Source organism: Tetrao urogallus (genome assembly GCF_951394365.1).
Source record: "Tetrao urogallus genome assembly, chromosome: 2".
Taxonomy (NCBI): domain Eukaryota; kingdom Metazoa; phylum Chordata; class Aves; order Galliformes; family Phasianidae; genus Tetrao; species Tetrao urogallus.
In genome coordinates this window covers 33,169,632-33,190,111 of record NC_136814.1, presented here as the reverse complement: position 1 = coordinate 33,190,111, position 20,480 = coordinate 33,169,632, and the positions used below count along the sequence as shown (strand labels likewise).

At 38.1% G+C, this 20,480-nt stretch overlaps 1 protein-coding gene across 1 annotated transcript in view; it reads right to left on the bottom strand.

Moving 5' to 3' along the window:
- Nucleotides 1-19,571, bottom strand: part of AHCTF1 (AT-hook containing transcription factor 1) — a gene marked incomplete at both ends in the record, with an annotated part of 44,995 nt that extends 25,424 nt beyond the window's left edge. The window contains 10 exons of the mRNA XM_079550786.1: nucleotides 113-174; nucleotides 616-797; nucleotides 896-1,028; nucleotides 3,010-3,160; nucleotides 8,026-8,110; nucleotides 9,350-9,466; nucleotides 10,606-10,813; nucleotides 11,563-11,743; nucleotides 18,097-18,350; nucleotides 19,451-19,571. Of these exons, the coding sequence (XP_079406912.1) occupies nucleotides 113-174; nucleotides 616-797; nucleotides 896-1,028; nucleotides 3,010-3,160; nucleotides 8,026-8,110; nucleotides 9,350-9,466; nucleotides 10,606-10,813; nucleotides 11,563-11,743; nucleotides 18,097-18,350; nucleotides 19,451-19,571 (1,494 nt within the window). The remainder of the gene's footprint in view (nucleotides 1-112; nucleotides 175-615; nucleotides 798-895; nucleotides 1,029-3,009; nucleotides 3,161-8,025; nucleotides 8,111-9,349; nucleotides 9,467-10,605; nucleotides 10,814-11,562; nucleotides 11,744-18,096; nucleotides 18,351-19,450) is intronic.
- Between the last annotated feature and the right edge of the window lie 909 nt (nucleotides 19,572-20,480).

Below are 20,480 nucleotides of genomic sequence, written 5' to 3'. Positions count from 1 at the left end.
CAGGTAGATGGGCACGACGAGCATAAAATATCTCTTACACTGAAAGCAGTGCAACAGAAAACTTAAATATACACTTCTTGACATTCTCAATGAAGATACGATAAAAGATCACCTCCTTCTGGAAGCCAGTGCAAGTCATGTGAACTACTCCAGAGTTCAGCAAGCACGTACCATCTGCAGAAACAAAGAATGTTTGTTAAAACTCTACAGCCCCAACATCACATTATGACTAGCCTACATTTTTAACACAGCAAGATACAAGTCAATAACTTTCTTTTTTTTTTTTTTTTTTGCCGAGTCACTTATAAACTGCTTTGAAATATCTTCATTGTATGTTTTTTCTCTAATGTTGCTGTGTGGAAAACCTTCAGTTTGAAGTTATTTCATTTTATAACCATCGTCACTTCACAGACTACATTATAAATGCACCGGAACCCAAAAATGCCTGGTGTATTTTAGAAGACTAATTTCTTTGTTGGTAAATTGATAATAGTTGAATCTTGGTTTGGTTTGTTTGTTTGCTTTTAAAATGACAAACAACAAGCAAGAGAACCAATAAAGGACACTTGACTCAGTTCTGAAACTTATCTCTATTAAAAGCAGTGATATACCTACCAAAATTATAGGTGCTTGGATTAAAAAACTGCTCAGGCGGTGGATAGGAAGGAGGAACTCCACGACTTAAACTCCGCTCATGTACCAGAACATCCAAAATGAGGTTTGGAGAAGTCACATTTGTTACAGCATCCAGAGACCATAAAGCAAAATAGGGGCAATTATGAAGGAATTCTTCTGGCCTTTAGGGAAGCAAACATGTTAGGGAAGCAATAAGTTCAACATCAACGTTCAAATATCTTATTTGTAAGAACACTGGAAACAACTCAGTAAAGCATACCTTAGTGAATCTGGCATTTGAGCATGATACCAGCGGTTAATGTCAAATACACCCAAATAAGTAGATGGTTTTCCTTGACCATATGTATTCACTTGCCAGCTGAAGACTGATACACTGGTGTCAGGAGATATTACTGTAAAAGACAAGAAATTGTTTAGTTGTAAAAAGCATTGTACATCTGATATTTTTGAAGTATCACTTTCTCTTTTAGTTTAATTCTGTTGTATCACTCAGTCCACACATCAGTAACTGACTGACATATCTAGCTTGATAAATACTTTAGAAAAAAATCGTACGCTAGATGCATACAGTTACTTTTGTAAATATCTTCATTAAAAAAAGATTCTAGAATGCTCCTGAGAAATATATGACAAGTGAAGAAAACCCAAGGATGTTCATTAGATTTTGACACATTGTCTATAGAGGTTAGCATCACAATGACAGATGGAAGTTGCCATTTCAGGATTAAATCAAAGACAACAAACAGAAACAGCACTGCAATGTCATGCAGATGTCTTCCTTGTAACATCTGACATCCATAAAGGCCAGTAAAAACAAAGGAGGGGAAGGGTAACAAAGACAGCAAAAATTTATCACTGCAGCAGTCTCTAAGATATGGACAGGGCATAACTGAATTTGTAAACCCAGAGAGGTACCTTTAATTTTTCCAACATTACAACAGATGTGTTTCGTTTTTTTTAAACAGCATATAAAGAAAGTTATTGCTAAAGAGCTTGTAAGCATAGGAATCTATTAGATTTAGAGAAAATATGGAAAGGTAGATCCAGATGTAAGTCTGAACAGGAAGAAAAATATCCAAACCCAAAGCAATGGAAAAAAAAAAAAATCAACATTGTTCAAAGTAGCCAGTAGGAGTGATAGCTGAAGGAACAAAAGAACAAAAACTGTTACGCAAACCACCACACTATACATTGTTATAGCATGACATCAAGCATAAAACAAAACCTATAGTTTTTTCCCTAAGGAAGTCCCATTCTATAATCTAGCAGCTGCCCGTACCAATGTCTTCATCTCTTGGCCTAAAACAGACTAAAACAACTCTAAAGTAACCAGAAAAAAATCATAAGTAACGGGCATATCACAAATACTAATTCATGCAAGCCTGTATCAACTGATATTTTAACAAAGGGTTAAGAAAAGCAAATTCACTCTTGCATTAAATTTTTTTTTTTTTTTTTTTTTTTTTTTTTTTTTTTTTTAAAAAAAAACTTTCCCCATTATCAAAATATTGACTTTTAAACATGTCTTTACTTTTTCACGGAATAAAAGTAAGCTGTGGCATTCAAAGTCAAACCACTTTTACCTGATTGGCATGTTTAAAGCACATCGTATTCCCTCAGAAAGATCATCTTCCACAGGCACATACATTTTATCTTGTTAGAACAGTAAGTATTCTACTACTGAACAAATCACTTTTTCATTTAAACAGATCAATGGCATTAACTGTCGTGTCACACTGAAGTTCCAGTTCAAATACAATTATTTCTTTGAAATTTAATATAATAAGCAGCTTGGCTACCTAAAGGTATCAATACTTAGTTAAGAAAGATACATCATGAATCTGAAGCTGAATGTAAGAGTTTAGATTTAAAACTGGCTGAAGAAATGCAGAAAGAAAGGGATTGTGGAACATCTTTGTTGTATTTATTGCTAGCAGTGATGACATTTACTACCCTTAGAAAAAAGCTGTTTTCTTTCCACTGTGCTAAAAAATTACGTTTAACTGAACCTTCCTTTAATGCCATCATCAGGTCAGAACGAGTAAAAACTAGCAGAGTGCATCAATATACAACTACCAAGTTGCTTCTTAAAAGTTTTAAAAATGGCTAAGCATCAAAGATGTATATATACTTTTTTTTTTTTTAAGAAATGAATTTCTTAATGTCAGAAATCACATACTAAATACATTTTTCTCACTGCAATGTCAATTTCTGTTTGTAAATGTAACTCAAACAACACGTCTTTCTTTTTAAATAAGCCACACAAGCTACTCTGTACTGATATCTGACTTTCAGACTGCGGGTACAGAATTCATTGTTCAGATTCCAAAAACATTCCTTTTAGAATAACCAAACACGGACATCAGAACAAACCTTCGTTAACACTGTCCTCTCTATCAATATGGTTGCGAAATTTTTCTACGGTCTGACAGCTGAGTAATTTAGTATTGCTGGTCTGTCCTCTCAAGGGAAAGGCTCCACCCGTGAGATCTAAACTGTATCTTTCATCACAGTATTCAAAACCCTGTGGAAAAATAAGAGAAGAAAGGTCATTTTGAGACGAAAAAGTACATTACACCTAAATAAACAAGCCTGTTTCTAACTACAGTACTGTTTCCCAAGAGATCAGTTCCAATAGTAAACAGAAATTATTTCTGACCAGCAAGATAATTTTAGAAAGTGTGAAACTGCAACGGTTTGTTGAATGGTAAGTTGAAAAGATGTTCCCCATTTCCAAAACGTGGCCTGATTCAGTTCAAAAAATGTTCAGCAGATTTCACAGAGTCACAGAATGGTTTGGGTTGGAATAACCTTAAAGATCATCTCGTACCAACACCCATGCTGTGGGCAAGGTTGCCAAACACCAGATCAGGCTGCCTGGGCACATTCCTGGCCTTGAATGCCTCCAGGTCCTGCAAACTCAAGATTCTCTTACAGACCTATGCATGTATCTACAAATAATGCAATACAGATGCAAAGCTCTTTGCTCCCTGTTTTGATTATAGAACCCATGAAATCAGAAAAGTTGTGGCACTGTAGTAGCTAAAGTTATTCTCAGACGTATTACCTACATGCACACCACTAGGCTGAACACACACCCCTCTGCAGAAGCAGTGAGAGCTTCTTACTAATTAACAATCCTCTTAACCATGTAAAATCGTACTAGCTGTATCTTCTCAGAGACTAATGAGTGAAATCTCCCTTGGTTCCTTCACAGAACACAGCTAACAGCAGAAGAGGAAAACAGAAAAGACATGTGCAAAACCTACCTAAGATTACAAATTACTACAGAATGGGCCAACTGCTTTGAGATATTCAGAAACCTCAGCAGAACTGCACTGAATCTCTAATGCTGACATGTTCTAACTGAACACTAACTGAAAACGTCTTTCCAAATGCTGCATTGGCTCAAAACATCTACTATGAAAGAGTAATTTGTCAAAATCTCTCACACATTAGAGGAATGGGCAATCACCAACCACAGGAACATTAACACAAGTAAGTGTTGGAATCTGCACCTTGGCAACCCTGGACCTAGATACAGACTGGAGAATGAGAAGCTGGGAGCAGCCATGTAGAACGGGATCTGGGGTTTCTGCTGGGCAGCAAATGAGGCATCAGTGTGCTCTGGCAGCCCATCTGTACCGTGGGGTGCACCAAAGCCAACACTGTGTGACCTCACCTCCAGCACTGGGTGCAGGTTGGGTGTAACATAAGGACATAACACTATCAGAGCATCCAAAGGAGGGCTACAAAGATGGCGAAGGGTCTGTAGGGCAAGGTGTACGAGGAGCAGCTGAGGTCCCTTCGTGCGTTTCAACCCAGAGCAGAGGAGCTGAGGGGAAGCCTCAGCTGAGGGAAGGCTGCAGTTCCTCACAGGGAAGGGAGGGGCAGCGCTGAGCTCTGCTCTCTGTGACAGCAACAGGGCCCGAGGGAACGGCATGGAGCTGTCAGGGGAGGGGCAGCTGGGGGTTAAGGACAGGGTCTGCACCTGAGGAAGGTGGGCACGGCCCTGAGCTACCAGAATTCAAAGAGTGTTTGCGCAATGCTCTCAGAAACATGGTTTGAATTGTGTGGTTCCTTGAAGAGCCAGAGCTTGACTCAACAATCCTTGCGAGTCTCTTCCAGCTTGGAATACTCTGCGGTTCTTAATTTCACTACCAAAAAACACTAATGTATACTCAAAAGCATGCACATTCCACTCTATTTTATCAAATAACTTTGGAAATAATAGACGTGCAGGTATGTAAGAAAAACCTAAAAGATCTCCCTGGAAAACTAGAATGAAGCCATCTGTGCCAATGCTTACCTATCTATGCAGTAAAATAAGTTTCCTTATGTTAAGACAGAGCCTCTTGTGTTCCACAGTTTGCTCGCTGCCTCTCGTCTCACTGGGCACATCTAAAAAGAACCTCTTTGTGCCCTCCCTCCCGGAATTTCTGCACAATGATGACATTCCCACAGGCCTTCTCATCTCCACACTGAACAGCCCCAGCTCTCAGCCTCTCATGGAGAGGTGTGACAGTCCTTCAGTGAACTTTGCAGTCCTCTGTTGCCTCTGTTGGACTCTCTCCAGTATGTCTGTGACTCTTGCTCTGGACTATCCAGTCCTGGACACAGTAGTAGCAGTGTGGCCTCGTGATGCAGACAAGAAGGAAAGGATCCCCTCCTCTGACCTTCTGGCAACACTCCTAGTGCAGCCCAGGATCTCATAGCCCTTCCTTGTGACAAGGGCACACTGCTGGCCTGTGGTCAACCCGTTGTTTGCCAGGGATCTAAGGTCTTTTCTGCAAGGCTTCTGTCCAGGTGGCCTACCCCCAACATGCACTGGTGCCTGGGATTGTTTCTGATCAGGTGCAGGGCTTTGCATTTCCCCTTGCTGAACAATGCTACAGAAATACCGCAGAGAACAAAATATAAATACAGACTTCAAGTGATAAGTGGAAAGACGTTAAATAAACCCAACAGAATTTCAGATTATCTAAAATATGCTGCAAACAGCAATTACCATCACACTACACACAAATCCTTTTCACATACTTTTCTGCAAGTCTGACCTCTGGAAACTAAAGCACTAACACAGCAGACAAATCTTTCAAATTCCTATAAACCTTATTCAGTGATCAAAAGGTCAACAGTATTTTTATCCCTGTTTATTCAAACTTCGCCTGTCAAAAAGGAACAACCTAAAAATTTTCTGTCACTAGAAATGGACACAAAACTTTTCTCAGATGGTTGTGCAGGTAGATCTAAGTATTAAGAACTTGAGAAATTCCCTGAGAACTACAGTACAGAACAAACTGACTACATTAGATGTATTACCTTACATGTATGCCTTACATTTACTGCAGTGCACAGATTCTGCCCTGATGCATCTTTTGGGTTTTTTTTGGCAGTACATGTCAACAGTTTTTGACATGAAGCTACACACGTAAATGGCTTAAACTGAAAACTAGATGAAGAACCTATCTTTCCTCTCTAGCAGCTCCAGCTGTTTAAGTCTCTCTTTAACCACCTTGGTCACATTTCTGCAACACTCACTGAGAAGAAGAAACAGCACAGGAGTAGAATAATCTCAGATCCAGAGACTAGTTCCTGACACTTCTAAGAAGCATGCGAATGAATCACTGATTACAAGGTCTGTAGAGGGTTGCAAGTCTTAAATTAACTACACCACAGTTCTCACAGGTCACAAGCACAAAGTATTTGATCACACTACTTAAAAAAAAGGTTATAACTGGAATTTCTTGTTAATAGGATCCATTTTTAAAACCTGATGAAACATTTCAGTTCTCTGAGTTCACTTGTCACATCTTGTTCTAGTACAAAAGATGATGAAGACAAAGAAATGCTGAGCAGTAAAAGGTCCCACTTTCTAACACTGAAATACTGAGATAGAACAAAATAGCCACAAGAGAAATGGATACAGACAACTTTTTTCCAAGAAAAGCACACAGAATCGGGTACCATCTTTGTCTCTGTCAGGACTGTAGTTAAAAATAACTTAAAAGAGGATAAAAAACAAAGAAATAAAAAAAATGGAGAAAGATTAAAGATTTCTCCTATCAACCTGCCACAGTGCTCAGAGCACTGTAACAAAAGCAGAAGCAAACTATAATGAAAGCCCTTTTAAAACTGAAAATTCAATAAAGGTGTGCTCTGTTCCTCTAGAGCAAGCTATATTTATATCATAAAAGAAAACAGTCGAAGATAAAGAGATGGCATCCATATTTAGAACACACTGCATCACTTAAAGATATTTATATATGTTATCATGAGATAATGCATTTTGAAGAAACACCACCTTCTCCAGGCACGTTAACTTTACTTATTCAAAGGCAACATTTACAAATGACAAAATAGCTGTGCTACATATAAGCAAAAAGGTCAGAATTTAAAGTCAAATTTTTGCCTTTGTTCAAAAGAAAAAAAAAAAACCACGAAGGGCACAGTCCCTATAAAACCCAGTACATAACACAAGAACAACTCTATTTAATTACATGCCCATTGAGAACATTTAATTACAAAACACATTGTATCAAAAAAGGAGGAATTAATTTTCTGAGTAAGATTATTTTCCTTTTAAATAAAAGGATTTCTAAAGAGTTTCAAGCATAGTTAACTAAAAGAACTTTTTTGGTACACACAGAGTAACCATACAGATCCATCTTTTATCTATTAGATATAATTAACACTGCCATCTCACATACAATCATACTTCATCCATATTTTAAACACAACACCTTTGGAGACATTTTCAACTACTTATGTATATGCTTTTAACTAAATCATACCAATGTTTATTATATTCACATTCTGAATAAGAGTACATTTAACAGGAAATCCAATCAAGCATAAAGAGCAGTCTTTAAAGCTACTATGCTTCAGGATCAACACTTAAGACACAATAGGTGTGTTTTCTTTACAGTTCAGCTGACAAAATTCCAAAGAAAAATAATATACAACTATAGATCAGAAGAAAATAAAGATACATGACTGTATCCTAAGAAAGGATGACAGAAACTTATTCAAGTCTGCAGTTTGCTAGAACAAAGCTACTCATAGCTTTATCTTCTCTGACTACTTGCATTAATTTGATGTTTTGGTTAAGAATGATTTTATCTGTAGAACTTGTTTCCTCTTTAGGAATTGAGTTCATACAGGCTCTTAGCAGACAAATTCAGTTGTAACACATAACACTACAGTTTAAAATCATATGACTTATTTTCAAAAAGTCTGGACAAAGCTCATGACCAAGCAGACTTAAAGAAAAATTACTGTTTCAGGGCATCTCTGAATTTTGATGGTAAACATCACTGTGTCAACATCACTGATACTTCTTCAGAGAAAATTACTGTTTTTCTGTTTTCACATACACACACACCTTACCTCATACATGACCTGTCCTGATGCCAAGCGTTTTCTGTCACCAAATGCTAATTGCAACAGATGTAAACTCAAAACATCACCTTCACTGAAAAAAGTACAAATTAAGAAATTTGATTAGAAAGCTGTTTCATTGTCCTCATTATCATTTTTTTTTTTTTAAATCAGATCTACATTGAAGTTTTCTTAATAGCATGCTCTAGCAGAAAAGAAAAGCACCGTGTCTCTAAACATGACAATTGGTCACATTTAGCTGCCGAAACAGAAAGGATATTTGACACAACAGCTTCAATAGCGAATGCTACACACACAATCTGAAAGCTTCAATATTTTGTTTAGACTAAAAATTGTTGAAAATAGTCATCTACATTGAAGAATTTCTTAAACCAAACTTTCTTTATGTAAAGATTTAAGAGACTGCAATTCTATGAACAGCTGAACTGACTACATAGCTTGTTGATGCTGAAAGAAGCAGATCTCTCCCTTTTCCCATCACAAAGTTCTAATCCCTCTCTTACACACCCTAAACACTTTCACATAGTGTTCTGCTGGACCAGTATTTGATCAAACAGCATTTATTCTTATGCTGAACAATGACAGTGTTCTGCCAGGTGAGCTGAATTAACTCATGGAGGTCCCAAAGACAGCTAAAACTGGAAGAAAGTAATCAGTGATGCTATTCTTTTATCAGCACATTTAGTGTTCTAGATCGGTAGCCTAAACTACTTTCAACGGTATTTTAATACTGTGGTGTAAGTATCACACAAATCATGAAGCATTCATCAAGAAACAAAGACAATAATTGCAAGCACAAAATAAAAAATGCAATCTCATTCACTACTGTATCACCTTCTTTCAAAAACTCTGAGCAAAATAGGAACTGCAGGAACCCAAGGCTTCCAGAACACTAAAAATACACCAACACAATTCTACACCAGTAATTTAAATAAATGCAGGAAAGAAAAACTCAACATCAGAGTTAAAACTAAGTACATAAAGAAAATGACTACTAGCACTTAATTACAGGAGCTGCTCTAACAGTATGCCTCCTCTATTCCATTACGCTGGCCTACGACCTCAGGGGTAGACGTTTTCATGGAAATAAATAAGAGGCATTACTTTTGGAGCAGCCTAAGTAGAATGGCATTCTGTACCTAGTTACACCCCAAACTCTGGAACAAGTCTGCAACACAACCATGACGACGTTTCTTCACGGCATAAACTTAACACGCTCCGTACTCAAGAGAACCTCCCACATACATAAAGAAAATAAGTATACACATTAACTTAATTCAGTGAAGCATAACATGTACTTGTTTATATTCACCTTTCTTGAGTAGATTGAACAGCCCACAAGTAGCAACAATTGCGAGGATCATTTTCAGGTTCTTGGAAAGTAACAGCATAGACAGGAATCCTTCCTCCTTCAAGTTGAGAGTGGTACCTATAGGTTTAAAGAGAGAAAAAGACCACGTGTATCTATTGGCTCTGTTAGTAGAACAGTTGAAGCATCTTCTGATGGAGAACCTATGTGCCCATCCTCAAAGCAGAGGATACTCAAAACAGAGCCATACTTCTAATTCAAACAGTTGAGTCAAGGAAGCGACTGTTTTGGGTTTTTGGGTTTTGTTTTGTTTTGTTTTTTATGGAACAATCAAGAAGGGAGGAGATTACTGTCTATCAAATGCAGTAACCTGTGCTTATTACCTTGCCTGATATACTTCAAACCAGCTTCCCCTAAATAATTACTTCAACTGGCACACAAGAGATTATTCTCACTCTCGTAGGTTACTTAAATATAGAATTTAAAATTCTTCTTACAAATTCAAAGCACTGCCAAACAGAGGTAGCTTCTTGTTTCTTTACCTGGAATATGCAGACAAGCTTTCATATTCCAGAGTTAAGAACCTTATTTCTAATTCTACAATCTATCCTTGCTACCATTCCTCCACTATTTATGCGCCCAATAATTTCTGATGGGTCACCTCAGAATTGCTTAAGCAAATCTCTTTCTGAAGTGGATCAAACAGATCACAACTGTTCTTTGAAATCATCCCATAATTCTTCCATCATCTCTTATTCTAGTCTCCAGTCATTCTAAGGAAACTTTCACTCACATGCCCTCTTTCCTTGCATCAGGTCAATCTCCTATTTCAGAAAAGGCTGAAATAGGAACAAAAATATTTTCAGCCACAGATCAGCTACTGATGTTTCACTTCACACTAGTTTCATCCTGAATGCTTCAGAGAATACTGTAACCATGTTATTAACATATTCCAGGCTTACAATTTATGTCCTACAGTAACTGGTTCTTAAAAGTGAGTTTCGTCCTATAAGCATCAGCTCTGTCATACAATTAAAACAACCCCAGAGTTCCACAATTTCTCAATTCAAAGACACATAAAGAAAACAAACCTAGTCCACTGGGGAAAACATATTACTCTGTGTATGACTTCATAGTTATTTCAGAAGAGAATTTCTAAACATTCCATGATTACACTGAAGAATTTCAGTCCCTGAAAAAGTTCTCTTTAGCATATTTCCCTACAAGTCCAGACTAGCCATGCATAAAAGCCTACTTACTCCCGCTTCAAAGTTTTCATATTCCATAGTGACAGGTAGCCATCTGAAAAACCCACAACAAGCAGATTGCTTCTGCTTATGTAGCACAGGGTTGATATTGCTGTTCCTGAAGGATTCTGTACTTGAAAACAGAGATGTCGTCCCTCTCTGGTCACAGCTTCTCTTCTTTGCGGAACTTCAGCAGGAATTCCACTGACAACTTCTAGGTCTACGTACACAAAATCATATAATAAAATAATATTATACTATTCCAGTTACTATTCCAGTTACTGTGCAAATTAAACATCAACAATACAGATAATCTCATTCTACTGTCCCAAGCAAAATAACCATTTATGCAACACAAATTTACTATTTCCATTTCATATGTATCAAAAAACAAAGAACTCTCGACTTAGAAGAAGTGTAACCACAGAGATCTCTCATGAACTCTCTATGCCAAGAGTGTGAGACTCCAGGTGAAACTACCTGAAATGACAACTACTCCTGAAGCTACTGTTATAACACAAGCGTATGCAACCTGAATAGGCAAACCAGGTATTTCTTCCACCCCAATGCATGATTTTTGACAAGTTGGATTTGTTTTAAAAAATTATCGACAACTTGGCTTCCATGTCAGTTAGCAGAAACAAAACAATCCCAGGAAATATGGCACCTCTAACAACTTCTCATCAGGCAGCTGCACTGTCTCAGATGATAAAATTTCTATACCTCACTGGCAAAAATCAGTGACGTAGGGAACTGTCAGAGTAGGAGGGTGTTTTTTAGAAAGAACAGTAAGACACACCCAGCTTTCATCAGTTCAGGACTACATGATGTCAAACCACTAGATGCAATCAGCAGTCCTAAATGCCTACCTGCTACTACCCTCATAATTGGATACATAATGTTCACTTGAAAGACATATGTTTTCTTACATTTAAATGAATATTTCAAGCTGAAAAACTGCAGGCTTACCTGATGCTTCTATTTCATTTTGACTGCAAGATAAATCATCCAAACAAAGGTCAACCAGAAGTACATGTCCAACATCTGTAACTACTGCTGCCACTCCAAAGAGCCATCGCAGACTCTGATGTAGGTGCTGAGTGCTCACACTGGCTCCTCCATGATTAATTATGGGTTCTATAGCAGTTACCTACAGGAAAATTGCAAGTTAACATTTAAGCTGTTTGACAAGCTAAGTAGAAACCATTCAAGAATGAAACCCCAATTAGCGCATCAGAAAAAAAGTAAATGCACAGTCATGATATTTAAAAGCAAAGCACTGATTTCAATTATTTGAAGAAAAAATATCAAAATCCTGCACAAAAAGCTGCTGCTATCTACAGATATCCTACAGTTAGTTAATTGAATTAACTCCAACTTAAATGGTACACGCTGTTGTTACAGTTTACCAAGTTCTATTTCATACTTAGAATATTTCTATTTTCTTACTTCCTATGCTAAGAAAACTTTTAAAATTAATTGCATGTAAGAAATTTTATTTAACAAATGAATAAAACAACATGAAAACTAGTTCTCCCAGTGCTCACAGCCTATTAGCACTGTGATACAGTCTGTGCCTTCTTTATGGAGCAATTAATCCTGGAAATCATCCAGTGACATTAATGACAGGAAAATCATCAGAAGTCAGCACAATCAGAGAATCACAGTAATTTACTATGTAGATTCCCTAAGATAAAATGACTAAAGGTGTAGCTGAGGAGAAAGCAGTGAATACTGTCTACCTGGATTTCAATACAGGCTTCAACACTGTCTCCTATAAGATTCTCACAGACAAACAGTTGATACTTGGGCTGGAAGAAAAGACTAAGGTGGGCTAAAAAGCAGATATAAGGCCAAGTCCATGGTATGGTGATCAGTGTCATCAACTCCAGTTGGAGGCTGGCATCAAGAGATATACGAGGGCTCCTCCAAAAGTAATGTCTCTGGTTTTATTATGATAGCCCATCATGTCAGAGGTGGATGTTGGTGGTTTGGCAGAAGAGTATGAGCTTTCCCGGCAATATTCCATTCCATGTTGTTTCTGTGTGACAGTTGGCAGTAGAGGGGCAGTCTGCCACAATGGCATCTGACACAGAAGTGCATACGAAACATAGAGGAAGGACTGAATTGCACCATGAAGAAAAGTGGCATCCTCTAACATTCATCGGTGCTTGCTGAAACATCTATGGAGACCAAACAGTGGACGTGAGCACAGCGAGATGGTGTGTGGTGTGTTTCAGCAGTGGAAACTGCATTTCACTTCTGCTGGTACAGATTTTTACAAGCACAGCATGCAGACTCTCATTTATCGCTGGCAAAAATGCATAGCTAATGGTGATGATTAGCTTGACAAATAGTGTTCTGTAGCTGAAAACTTCATCTATCAAATACTGTTATTGCACCATTTGTATCTGTTGAAGTTTCCATGGAAACACACGGGCAGCATTACTTCCCAGAGCGACCTAGGTATCCCAGGAGTCTCATCATCTTTAACACAATTACTGATCTGGATGAGAGGACAGAGCACATGCTTGGCAAGTCTGACAATGACATAAAAGTAGGAGGAGAGTGAAACTGCACTAGAGGGTCATGCAGCCATCCAGAGGGACCAAGATATGCAGGAGAAATGCACTAACAAACTTTGGGCAGGTCAACAATGAGAAGCAATCTGACCAGAAGCAATTCCAGGCAACAACTCACTTTGGGGGTAGGCCATCTGGACAGAAGCCTTGCAGAAAAGGCCTTGGGTTCCTGGCAAACAACCAGGGTCAACCTTGTTGACCACAAGCCAGCAGCGTGCCCTTACCACAAAGAAGGGCGATGAGATCCTGGGCTGCACTAGGAGTGTTGCCAGAAGGTCAGGAGGGGATCCTTCCCTTTTTGTCTGCATCACTGCTACTACTGTGTCCAGATCTGGGTAGCCCAGAGGAAGAGAGACACACACATACTGGAGAGAGTCCAACAGAGGACTGCAAAGTTCACTAAAGGACTGGCACACTTCTCTGCTGAGAGCTGGGGCTGTTCAGTGTGGAGAAGAGAAGGCCTGTGGGAATTTTATTGATGTACAGAAATTCCAGAAGGGAGGATGCAAAGAGGTCACAGCCAGGTTCTTTTTAGCGGTGCCCACTGAGAGGACGAGAGGCAATGAGCAAAAAATGGAACACAGGAGGCTCCGCCTGAACACGATGAAACTTCTTTTTTTTACTGCGCAGATGACTAAGCCATGGCACAGGTTGCACAGAGACGTAGTGAAGTTCCCTCCTTGCAGACATTCAGAGGCCATCTGGTTCCTTTATGCATACAGCAGTCTGCATGCAACTTCATTCTAAACTGAAGCAAGGCCTTTCAGCACCCACACCACACATGTCCCAGGACAGCACTCACCCCTACACTAGAGATACAAACACCTGACAATGCCTGCACTAAAGCTACACAACAAGACATTCAAGGTCAGGCTCCACCAGTCTCTGAGCACCCTGATAGAGCTGTAGGTACCTTAGTTCAGTGCAGGGGAGTTGGGCTAGATGGCTTTTAAGAGTCCTTTCAAACTCAAACGATTCTATAGAACACTACTCCGCTTTCTTGCAAAACACAAGGCAATGAAAACAGGAAGCTTCACATCAACAACAGCTTTACATCAAACTGAAAGAAGTGATCAAAGTAGTCCTCTTCCTACATGCATTTCTTTTTCCAGAGATGGAAAATAACAGAAGATCCAAAGTTTTCTCCTGTCCCACATTTGTTAGGACTACACTGCCTGACAATCTACTACAGGATTTATCTTTTATACTTGTCACAACACTTCTAATCTTAGAAATATATGCAGTTATTTAGATAACTTCATTTTGTACCATTCTGCCCATGACTGAAACTAAATTTCCAATCTTCTCTACTCAAAGCAGTACACCAAAAGCTTTTTTTTTTTTTTTTTTCAATTCTTTCTCTTCCAAGTCTTGATGACCATGATGAGAGCAAAGCACAGTACACACTTTGCTAAAGAATTAATCACGATTCAAACATTACTTTTAATTTTTCTTTCACAATTTTTTTCATTATACAACAGGTTCTTTTCAATTTTGGCATGAAGCCTTCAAAAGATGTTTCCCAGTTTTAACACTCCAATTTTCTGTGTAAAACCCCTGAAACAGAACATTTTTCCCTGTTGTATGGGCTAGCTTTTCATATCCTCCCAGACACTGCCAACTCATTCTGGGAATGAACAAAGAGAAGCCTTCTCAGCTCACTGAATCTGAATGCTACCCTTCTGCCTCATACAAACCAGGAAATTTTGTGAAAATACTGTTCAATGGTTCTGAAACATTCAAACATTGCAAAACAATTTAATTTAATTAATGTTTTTAATTCAGATTTGCTTTTACTGGAATATAATTCAAATAGTACTGCATTAACGCTTTTAGCTTTCTGCTGCATTTTACCAAGGGCAATTGATGTCTCCACAAAATAGAAAAAGCAAATTTTTTCTCATAAGTTTGCAAGATTTTTGAATCCTTTACTCTGACCAAGTGAACATCTACTCTTCCACTAAAAGGCAGTCACACAGTTGCTATAACTACCCTGTAATACTATATTAATAGTTTAGCAGCTCTGACCAGAGGTACTATAAATTAAGCTTTACAGCTGTCTACAGAAGATATTTTCCACAGTCAAGACAGCCCATAAATTAATGGGCTCATTAAACTATTAAAGTAACAACACAAACTGCAGAAAGATGCTAACAGATGTGCTTTTCATTTTTAAAAACAATCAGTGCAAAAATCAGAAACACGTAGGTAGATTAAAATATCAAGTTATATGTTATATACGTGCTGGAAATAATTCCAGAATAATGAAACACCATACAGACAGACAGTGACACACCGCAAATGTTACCTACTTTTTGTTTACCTCTACTCCCTCTCACATCTTGGAATCTAATGTTTCAATTAGCAACACCCATCCTGTCCATCAATCTAATTAATCTAATAGCAAAAAGATAGGAACTGAAATTAACGCAACAGACCAAACATTCTTGTAATCACTAACATTCAGGGCAGAATATCAAAAATTCAGACAAGCTTTGGCTTTACTCCAAAGTCCAAACCTTTATCACAAAACAGTCAGCTTCTCCCCAAAAGCTTCCTCACATTTTCTCCTGAACAGTTTGTTACACAACAGGAAAACTCCCTAATACAACTCATACTACATTCACTTTCAGATGACTTTCACACACACAGATTAGGTATGTTACAGTGAACCCTCTTAACCTACTTTCCTCCTCCTATCACAGCTTATTCTGTTTAGATTTAAGATACAAAAACTCAAACAAAGCTACGACATTCTTCGTAAGGACAACTTATTGATTACACATTAGCCAGCACACAGCTGACACGCTACAGCATTTCAAATAAAGTACAAAAAAATAAAACCACCCATATCCAAGCAAGTCACATCAAATCACGGTATGCTAAGCCGAGTAATAAACAAGGATTTAGCTAACATGATAAAAACACAGGGAACCTTGATGGCTTATTAACTGAGACTTCCATTAACAAAATGAGAGCAGGTGACATTACATCACTTTAGCTCATGGGTTAAAGACCCACATGGAACAGAGAAAAAAAATGTATCGTCAATATGTCAGTCTATATTGTCTACAAAAAAGTGCTCACTAGAGATTCAAGGAAGACCATTGGGAAAGAAAGGACATGGGAGCAGCGTGACATATTGATTTAGAACATTCAGATAGGGGAGTGATTTAACATAGAACTATTATAAACCATTGATTAAAGAGAGTAGTGGTGAAAGGAGTTAAATCCAGCTGGCGACTGGCCACAAGTTGATACTGGAATTTGTCCAATTCAGTATCTTTATTGACGACTGGGATGATGGCATTGAGTGCACCCTTAGTAACTTTGCAGATGACACCAAGTTGGAAGGAACTGTCAATCTGCCTGGGGGTAGGAAGGCCCTACAGAGTAATTGGACAAGCTGGACCACTGGGCTGAAGTTCAGCAAGTCCAAGTGCCGAGTTCTGCACTTCGGCCACAACAACACCAGGCAATGCTACAGGCTTGTGGCACAGTGGCTGGAAGACTGTGTAGAGGAAATGGACCAGAGGGGTACTGGTTGACGCTTGGCTGAACATGAGCCAGCAGTGTGCCCAGGTGGCCAAGAAGGCCAATGGTGTCCTGGCTTCTACCAGAAATAGCACTACCAGCAAGGAAGTGATCATCTCTCTGTGTTCATCACTTGTGAGGCCACAGCTTGAATACTGTGTTCAGTTTTGAGTCCCTCAATACAAGAAAGACATTGAGGCCCTGGAGTGCGTTCAAAGAGAAGGGCAACAAAGCTCCTGAGGGGTCTGGAACACAAGTCTTATGAGGAGTAGCTGAGGGAGCTGCAATTGCTCAGTCTGGAGAAGAGGCCCAGGGGTGACTTATAGCTCTCTAGAGCTATCAGAAGGGAAGCTGTGGTAAGGTAGGGGGTCAGACTCTTCTCCCATTTAACTAGCAGTTAGACTAGAGGGAATGGTCTGAAGTTGAGCTGGGAGAGATACAGGTTGGATGTTAGAAAATACTTCTCTGAGAGGGAAGTCAGGCACTGGAATGGGCTGTCCAGGGAAGTGATGGAGTCACGAACCCTGGAGGAGTTCAAGAAATATTCAGATGTTGTACTGAGAGACATGGTTTAGTGGGAAATACTGGTGATAGGTGGACTGTTGGACTGGATGATCTTAAAGGTCTTTTCCAACCTTGGTGATTCTATGATTCATTAAAAAAAATAAAAAATAAATAAAAAAAATCAAACTGATGATCAACTTGAATGTTTTTAAACAATCACCCAAGCATGTCAAATATGATTTTGGGTAGTTTTTTTTTTTTTTTTTTCACTAGACAGGACCTAAATTGTGATCACAAATTCAGAAATTATGGTAAGGACTTCAGATATTTATTCAAAGTGAGACTTTGAATAATCTGTCAATTAAGCCTGAAAAGGCTTTCTTTTGTATCCTAGATCAACATAGATAGATATTCAGATCTAAAGTCACCTGTGTGCTAGTTTGACATTCATGGGACTATGTCTAAATCATTTATACCACAACAGCTATGGAAAACTGAGATACTTTGAAGATAGTATTTGTGACTGAAATTAGCAACTTCAGAAATGTTTACTACAGTCACTTCGAAGCTTTTTTTTTTTTCCTTTTTCACTCTTAACAGAAAAAAAATCTGATTTCTTTTTAAATTTGACAATTAGAGAATAATAAACAGATAGAACCTAGTTTACTACTAATATAACTCAAAATATAATGATACTGCTATGCCCAACATGATATGATTATCAAGACTCTCTTTATTGGATATTCTGCAGTGACAGCATGTTAATGTGATACAGAAAAAAACCCACCTCCTACAAGGAGACATTTTAGAACTTTTCCCAAAACAGGATTATGCAGCATGTAGCAAAATAAAAGTTTCATTTCTCTGATTAACAAGTACATACCCTTCCTGGAAGAACAACCGCTTTAACCACTCTTGATATTCCAAGGTCATACAGACAGAGAACACTTCCTTCTGCTTCTTCCAATCCAACCAAAAGCCCGGTTCTTTTCTGCCAGGAAAACTCCTTTACCACACGAACAGTTGGAGGCTGCTCATTTACTCCACTGAAACGATATGCAGAGAGCCTCTCTCCTGTCACAGAGTTCACCACCTCAAGTTGAGGACCACATGCCAACCATGCCAAGCCATTTCTCCCTGCAAAGACAAAGCAAGCTGAGTTCATTTTTCAAAAGGCTGAAAACAAATCAAGACACTGTTCCTTTCCTTCAACAGATGTATCTAACAAAAGAAGACTGACTAACCTAGTTATTTAAAATTACCCCTTGAAATTCTCAAGAAATACACCTTAAAATTAACAACCTTGCTACCTGGTATTTACACATAAGAATGGTTTTGACTGAGACAAGAATTGCAATACACTGATCTACACTCTTTACACTGTGTTTGGCTTGGCTTTGCTAAAAATCATTCGAATACATAAGGGCACTGAAGTCTTCAAGCATATTTCCAATGTATCAGACCTTAAACAATTCACTGATATATCCCTCCTGTAAGAACTTGGAATCTGACAAGAAAATATCTTGAAGTAGCTATCAACGCATAAGTAAATTACAACTTTTACACGTGTTGATTACAGAAAGAGTCAAACATATTTTGCTTCATACAACTACTACTTACGGTAAGGTAGTAAGATTTTACTTGGTCTTAAAAAAAAAAAAAACCAGCCTAGAAATTCAGATAGGCTCTCAGCTCTACTTTCATATCACCTAGAAAGTGAACTGTCTAATCTGCTTAGCTGCTACAGAAACTCTCACTGGATACTCATCCGCATCCTATTAAACACTTTGGAAATACGGCTGCAGCACTTAACAGTCTTATCCTCCTCCTTCTGTTTTACTCAGTTTTGAAAGGAAACATCCATTCCTTTTGTCTATAACACTGCAGAACTACTTCCACACATGGCATCATGACAGCCATACCACTGGCGCAAATAAACGCAGCCTTAAACAATGCTATTAACTAAAGGACAGATTTTAATGCAATCAAAAATTGAGGAGTGCTCACTGATTCAGCATATTTAAGTAACTGATTTTATTAGCACAGCATTGGCTTAGTCTTTAATGCAAGTTATAATTTCCAAACTTACCTAATGCTCATATATCAGCATTTTTAATAGTCCTATTTGTTCTAAGCCTGATGTATCTCAACAGCACCAATCTGACACAGCTGACACTATATGCCTCTAGACAATAATCATTTTATATGAAGACCAAATTTTAAAAGAAAATGCTCACCTGCAGAAAACTTTCCATGCAGCACAGAATCAAGGGTTATCTCATCCTCCCCAAGTGCCTGAATAGTCACCTCAGGAAACTGCAGCAGACTGCTCGTTACCTGAGCTCTTAGGTCTTGCATTCTTCACTGTTAATGAAGAAAAAGAGTGAAAACAGAGTAATGTCAGACATAACTATTCCTGAGATTCACAGAATTTTCATCTGTATATAGCATACAATCTTCAAAAAAGAAACCAAATGCACTTAGGACAGTTTTTGACCTTACAACAGAGCAAATGGAGAGTCATCTCCTTTTCTATTACCTACGAAAATTTTCAATAAGAAGTGATGCACAAGTACGCAAGGATAGGTAGGAAAACAGCAATAAACCAAGCTCAAGTCTACTCAGCTACAGGATAGTAAGACAGAATTTTGAAAAAATCGTATTTAAAAAGCTTCTGAATAACAAGCTTCCATTTGTCCTTTATTTTTACTTCAGTAATTCTAGTAATTTCATAATTAAGCCTTGTTCATTTTTTTGCATGTACAGTTGGAGCATTAAATGCTAAATTCTCAAATTCTTCACAAAAACATACAGTTGATATTTTCACATCACTTTTACAGCTCGTCAGTTAGAAAATAGTTTTCCATATACTTAAGATGTAAGCACAGAACTCTGAAACACCGATTCTTTCTGTACTCAAATTCCTTATTTGATTTCCTTCCTTGATAACCTGTTCTTATCACATTTTTGCAGTATCATACAAAATTTCTAGTGCTACTATGCAGCCTCCACATTTGCACAGATACTGCCCAGAGCTTACATTGCAGTACGTCAAGACTTTTTTTTTAAATATGAAAACTTAAAATGATGAAAGGATTTACAAGATGAAGTAGGTGGCTAAATAAGAGATATTCCACACGCGCAGAAATACAAAATACGTATAAACATATTTTGCAAGTTCAGTGATTTATTGGAAAAGCTTCCGGAAGACAAAATCGATTATCTTGTTTAAATGACAGTTTTCTTCACAAAGTCTCAGAAGAACGG